This window comes from Hemiscyllium ocellatum, chromosome 13, assembly GCF_020745735.1.
Source record: "Hemiscyllium ocellatum isolate sHemOce1 chromosome 13, sHemOce1.pat.X.cur, whole genome shotgun sequence".
NCBI classification, from domain to species: domain Eukaryota; kingdom Metazoa; phylum Chordata; class Chondrichthyes; order Orectolobiformes; family Hemiscylliidae; genus Hemiscyllium; species Hemiscyllium ocellatum.
This window is the reverse complement of record NC_083413.1, coordinates 21,468,741-21,475,905: the sequence shown is the minus strand read 5'-3', so window position 1 is coordinate 21,475,905 and position 7,165 is coordinate 21,468,741. Positions and strand designations below refer to the sequence as shown.

Below are 7,165 nucleotides of genomic sequence, written 5' to 3'. Positions count from 1 at the left end.
AGGTGTGGCTTTTGCCTATTGCTGTATCTGTTGGATTTTCGAACCTATTATTCCTTGAGAGTAACAAGCCTGTTTCAAACAACCTAATTTATGGGTATGTGCCCAAACAATTCCTTCTAAATCCAAGTGCCTTGTGCATCCACCTGTAACACAGAATAAATTTTATACATTTCTACTGTCAACAAAAATGATTTGCAAGTGACAATCACATCAAATTGTACAGCATGAAAGATGGCCTAAGGCCCATCAGATATGAGTTGTCTCTCTGAAACAGCTATCCAGTTAGTCATACTCTCCTGCTCTTGCCGCACAGTTCTACATCATTTTTCCCTCTGTTGGGTTTAAACAGTCAAGCTGATCCTGAACACGATTTTAAAATGGATGGACAGAAGATCAACTCATCCCTGTGCCTCTAAAAGCTTTTAGGAGCACAAAGTGCAAGTTTGAGAAATTCACTCTTGATATTTGTCATATTTTTGTTTTATGCTGTGCATAAATTCGCTGCTCTGCTCCTTACAACTATCACTTGTCCTCAAGATGTTTCTCAATGGCTGTGAGAGAACTTGGTCCATGAAAGCCCACTAACATGACTTTTTTTTTCTTTTCCTGAAAGGACCTGATCATATCATGAGAGGTTTTCTCTTGACTGCAACTAGACTGTCGACAGTACTGATGAAACTGACAATTTCTGTCTTTCATGAGCAGATCTTCCAGCATAAAGAGCACAGGAATAAATACAGACTGAAATGACTGTGAAAAACCAATAACACAAAGCAGCAGCTGATTTTACACAGTGGCCAATTTTCTTTCCAATGTGTGTAAAATCAGTTATTAATTTATATTGACTATTTTTAATACAGACGAAGATCATTTCAAACCTCTCGATGTTCAAATGTTTAGCCATCGCAGTTTCGACCCTGAACAATCATTAATTTATATGGAGCACAGATTCTCAGGAAACTGTTAAACTGTTTTGTTTAGGACCAATAATTTGTTTCAAATGTTAATTATGCACAATTAGCTAATCAGTAGCACTCAAATAACAGGGACATAGGACAGATGGATGCAATATTGAGCTTCAGTATAATGGGAATTCCTGTTTTAAAACAAAAGCTACAAAATAAACAAACATATTACTGGGGTTCATTTCTTGAAGAACAGAATTCAAGGGATGTGACATTATATTAAATTTGTATAAAACCTTGGTCAAACCACGTTTGGAATACTGAGTGTAGTTATGGTCTCAAAGTTCCATAAAAATGTATAAAGGCCTTACAGAAAGTGCAAAAAATGTTTAAAAGGATGATAACAGAATTGAGAGTTTGGAATGACTGGGAAAGAATCAATAAGCTGGAGTTTCTCTTTCTCCAGAAAAGATAAGGCTGAGGAATTACTTATTAGAGTATTTTTTTTTTCTTTTAAATCTATGAAGCAATTTGAGAGGGCAGACATAGTAAAAATCTTTCTATTAGTGGCACGGACCACAACTAGGGGTTATCAGAGTATTCTCGATGAACTAATCAAGTCAACTGTACAGGAGCAACCCCTACCCAGAGGGAACTCATGATCACAGGGAGTGACTGAGGCAAATGTTATAGATATGTTTGAGCCAAAGCTGGATAAACACATGAAGGACAAAGGAACAGAAGGATATATGAACACATGAGCATATAAATTAGGAGCAGTAAGAGGCCACTTGCCTTCTTGAAGCTGTTCCACAATTCAATAAAATCATGGCTGATCTGATTGCATCACATTCACACCTTTCACTTTGTTGCATAACAAAGATCTATCTACCTCAGCTTTAAAAGTATTCAAGGACTCTAGTTTCACTGACTTGTGAGTTCAAAAGACTCATGACACTGAGAAAAAAAAACTCTTCATCTCTCTTTTAAATGGACATCTACTTCTTTTGAGACAGTGACCACTTGTTCTCGATGTGCTGATGGGATGAAATGGTGTCAGATTGGATGAGGCTAATGTAGAGTATGAACCTGTTGGACTAAATGGCCTGAATGAGTGCCCCAAATTCTATGTAATACAACACAAAATACATTGTCACCAGTCACACAACTTCCAGAATAGCAACTATCTGTGTTAGGGTCCAAAACAGCTTTAAAAATAAAAGGTCTCAATCAAAATTGTCACTATTAATTTTTGGAAAGATTACCATTGTTGAAAACTGTTGCACTTGTTTCAGAATATAGATCTAAATTTTAACAATCACTGATGACTGTGATCAGAGTAACTTCAAGCAATTTTCATCCCTTAGTTTTCAATACTTTCTCGTTAAGATTTTTCTGCCTTATTGATCACTGGACTCTGCTGAGAAAAGTAACATAGGTTAGACAGTAATGGTTTATCACACAGAGGCAGCTCAGACTGCACTTTGTCGGTGTTTGTACCAACGGAGGCAAACATTTGAGACCTGCGTTCTGTTTTGCATGAACAGATAAAGTGGAACACAAACAACTGAGGCAAGCTTGACCATAACATCGTCCAACAAATAATTCCAACCCACACAATCTTTGAGGTATTGGTTCCCTTGAAGGAAATGCATCAGTTACTTGAATGGCCTTGAACTATGGTCACATCTGCCCTTTCAGATCAAGGGTCAAGGGTCATCATTTGAGAGAACTCCCAACTTCTCCTCTTCAATCTCCTGGCTAACAGTTAATGGACAACCTTCTGAAAAATATTATCTAAGACAGGACAGTTCAACTGGTCACTGATCCACACTGACGTGTCTGGAATCTCCCTCATCCATTTGCTCTCATCGGACTCCAGTGGCAACTCACAGTGTGAAGACGAGCTGACAATGTTATAAAACGCTAAGTGCTTCCTTTATCATCATCTCAAATGAATCACAAAATGTTCTCAGAAGAAGGAAAAAAAGATCGTGTCTCTAATCTCACTCAGAACAATGGAAAGTATGCACTATCCTACTTGTAAGGTTGATAGTCATGTTCTCAGATTTATAAAAAAGACAAATTCAAGACTGGTTGGTAATTTGTGCAAAGCTGTTGATATTCTTCATGACTATTTCAAGTGCAGGGAACTTGTGTGTTTTGTAAACAGTGTGTAGCAGTGGCAGCTGAATTGGTCAATCTGCCTGGCTGGGAACCCAGGTAAACCTCCAACCTCCCTCCCCATCACGTTGTACAAAGGCCTGGCCTTGGCCGAAGGTGTGCGTCTTCACGTTGCGGTGGGGATTGAGCGAGGTGGAGAAGGCCACATCTGTTTTATTCGGGGCTGCCTTGCTCGCATGAAAGGCCGGTTCAGTCGGCTGGTAAAGTGCGTGGATCGGGCGAGGTGGTGCTGAATAATGGGGGCGGGGAGAGAGCTCGTTTGTGCAGCAAGTCTCCAGTGGGCAGGGACTGGCAAGGAAGTTCCCTGGGGCTGCAGGATCCTGGCTGTAGTCTGCTGGCATTGCATAGTCAGTGTTGTACTCGGTCACCTTCAGTTGATCGCTGCTGTAATCAACCAACGTCTCAGAAATAATGGCACTGTAGTTAGCTGAAGAACTGTCATCAATAGTGTTGGCATCTTTTAATCCTAAAGTCTTGAGCACCCAGGTTTCGACATAGGGATTATGATGATCATCTTGGGCGTTATAGCAGCTACTTTTATTTTTACAAATTGGGTTTCCTCGTCCTCTCTTTGGGAGGCTCTCTGCTGCTGGTTTCTCTGCAAAGTAATCTCCAGCCTCGTCCTGCTTCTGAAACAGGCGCTTCTTACATTTGGAAATCCCACCATTCTTTTGTCCATTTTGAATCAATAATTTCTGTTAAAATGAAAACAAGGTGAGTTTTTGTTTGCTGCTTTGGAAATCTTATATTAATGCAGAGAAAGAGGACTTTTAGAATGTTCAAGTCTAGTGGTGTTTTGCCAGCAAAGAAGAACTTTTGATTGTTATAATTTGGGAAATGGGGAACATAACTTATATCCAACAAGGTTCCACAGACAGCAATAGGGAAATGACCAGATAATCGGTGAAAGGAAGGTTGATTCTAGCAAGAATATTGGTTAGGGAACCATGCTCTTCTGTAAAATTCCTCTTGTGTTTTTTTTACATCTAGTCAACAGGACAGATGGGGCTTTTATTTAACAACCCATCCACAAGGCAGCACCATGGACAGCTCAGCACATACTGCCAAATTAACAGTTTCAATGTCCTCAAGTGGTACTTGAACCCACAACCCTCTGGCCTCAAGTCAAGAGTGCTGAATAGTGAGACACAGCTGACACCAAAGTACATTCATTGCCAATAATAATAGTCAGGTATGTTTGGTACAGTCATAACCCAATCCCTAATGGATCTGAACCCACAACATTAAACTACTCCAAATAGGCTTATTAGATTCGTCAATCAGATGACTAAGATGCCAAGATCGGTAAGGCTATACTTCCACATCAACAGAATAGTGCCAATTTCCTTATGTTACAATAACTACATTATATATAGACTAATGTTGAGAGCTTTATCTGTATCTAACCCTGTGATGTAACTGCCCTGGGGAGTGTTTGATGGGATAGTGTAGAGAAGATTTTACATTCAATCTGTGCTGTTGGTAATCTGGGAATACCTTCACAAACACTAAGTCCCAGTGCTGATAAGTTATAGTTGAACAAAAATAAATCACCAAAAATTAACATCTTCTTATATTTAGGGATATCTGATATAGTACTCATAGGTCCTACCGGCATGGATGCATTTTGACAACTACATACCCTGGCCTTGTCCTCCAAGGATTTAACGTAAGTGGAGTTCAGGTATTCTCTCAGCTTGCTGTTTTCCTCATGGAGCCTAGCAAGTTCTTCCTCCTTTTGTTCAAGTGTGTCCTGGAGCTGTGGAAATAATTATTGGAGATTTTGTATTGCAAACAACTTGGCTGTTGCAAAGTGCTTAAAATGTGCCCTAGCTCCCTCTTGAAAGTGGGTCATTTAAGATAAATGATAGCAATTTGGCCAAGGACCTTACCTTTGGGAACTCTGTCTGCAATTTCTTGGAGGTGTGATAATTGTTCTTCGATATCCTCAATCATCATCGTGTACACTAGATATGATTTCAGTTGCTATAGACTTTCCACTGTAAAGACTAGTTTTCCCTAATGGCAGACACATGCTAATAAGGAGAATAAGATGGGTTGTTCTCAGAACAATAAGGTTAAGATTTATTTAAGGTACTGAAAATTTTGAGGGGCTAATATGATTAAATGGAGATATTGTTTTCACTGCCCAGAGAGTCGGTTATGAGAGAACACAGCTGTCTTTACAAAGGAAGTTTGAAGTTTGGAAATGTCTTGCATAAACAGCAATTGACGGGTTGCTCAACTGTTCTTATAAAACCGACACTGAGAGATTTCCATAAAAGCAAAATACTGCAGAAGGTGAACATCTGAAAGAAAAGCAAAGTGCTAGAGAAACTCAGCAGCTTTAGCAGCACTTGTGTAGAGTGAAACTTGCTTTGAGTCCGATATGACTTTTCTTCAGATAGAACAGAACTGATTTGATTTTGCTATCCAAATATATTAGATTAGATTACTTACAGTGTGGAAATAGGCCCTTCAGCCCAACAAGTCCACACCGACCCGCCAAAGCGTATGCCACCCAGACCCATACTCCTACATTTACCCCTTCACCTAACACTACGGGCAATTTAGCATGGCCAATTCACCTAACCCGCACATTTTTGGACTGTGGGAGGAAACCAGAGCACCTGGAGGAAACCTACGCAGACACGGAGAGAATGTGCTAACTCCACACAGGGAGTTTTATTAAGGGATATGAGGCATAGAACCCGTTATTCATTCATGGGATGTGGGTGTCCCTGGCTGCGCCAACATTTATTACCCAGATGAGTTCCATTTTTTAAAATCCAAATTTCATCATCTGCCAGTTTTGGTATTTGAACCCATCACTATAGAACATGAACCAGAGTTTCTGAATGAGTTGGTCCAGTGACGTTAACACTTTGATGGGTGTATAGATTTGGTGATCATATTGATGTCAAGACAAATAGGTTTGAGGTATTGAGTAACAGAATAGGTTTGAGGTATTGAATGGCTTCCCCCATTACTAAGTTCCAAAGACAATTGACAAAGGAAATCAGAGATAGAAGAGATTTTCTTTTCTCTGTGAGAGGCACCAAATGGATTGAGATTAAATGGGTTGATCCACCACTGAGCCTGCACAGTTGCTCTAGGGTGCATAGCCTCCAGCTGTGATGTATTAGTGTATGCAACCTGCATAAAAATGTTAAAGGGATTGGTTTGCTCGCTGAGCTGGAAGGCTCATTTTCAGACATTTCATCATCGTAATATCTTCAGTGAGTAAAAAGTGAGGTCTGCAGATGCTGGAGATCAGAGCTGAAAATGTGTTGCTGGTTAAAGCGCAGCAGGTCAGGCAGCATCCAAGGAACAGGAAATTCGACGTTTCGGGCACAAGCCCTTCATCAGGATCACCATTCCTGATGAAGGGCTTGTGCCCAAAACGTCGAATTTCCTGTTCCTTGGATGCTGCCTGACCTGCTGCGCTTTAACCAGCAACACATTTTCAGCAATATCTTCAGTGAGCCTCCGAATGAAGCACTGCTTACTGAAGCTGTTACCTAGTATGGTAACAAAACGTCTGAAAATGAAGCTTCCAGGTCAGCGAGCAAACCTCAACCTGAGCTACAAATCTTCTCAAAACTCGCTAATGTTAAAGGGAATATGAAAACTCAAATTTAAAGCTCTGAGGAATGGAGGGATGCTGTGTTTATGAAGTATCCAATTGGTTAGTTGGATCAGTCCAATCATGCCAACCCTTACCCTGATACACAGAACCAGTCAGAAGTTGGAGGCCATTTAGCCCATCATGTGTGTTCTAATTCTTTGCAAATAAACTCACTCAGTCCAAGTCCTTCACCCTTTCCCTGTAGTCTTGGGATGGCATTTTCTTTCAGATAATCATTCAATTCTCTTTTGAAAGACACAGTAGGCTAAGTTATTTAAAATTTTAGAGGAGAAAGTGAGGACTGCAGATGCTGGAGATCAGAGCTGAAATTGTGTTGCTGGAAAAGCGCAGCAGGTCAGGCAGCATCCAAGGAACAGGAGAATAGACGTTTCGGGCATAAGCCCTTCTCAGGAAGAAGGGCTTATGCCCGAAACGTCGATTCTCCTGT

The 7,165-nt window shown here is 40.4% G+C and overlaps 1 protein-coding gene across 1 annotated transcript in view; it reads right to left on the bottom strand.

Annotated features, from left to right (window-relative positions):
• Positions 1–3,103: 3,103 nt before the first annotated feature.
• gmnc (geminin coiled-coil domain containing) overlaps positions 3,104–7,165 on the bottom strand; it is a 29,188-nt gene continuing 25,126 nt past the window's right edge. Inside the window, exons 4-5 of the mRNA XM_060834406.1 lie at positions 4,732–4,848; positions 3,104–3,784 (exon numbers count right to left, since the gene is read on the bottom strand). Of these exons, the coding sequence (XP_060690389.1) occupies positions 3,104–3,784; positions 4,732–4,848 (798 nt within the window). The remainder of the gene's footprint in view (positions 3,785–4,731; positions 4,849–7,165) is intronic.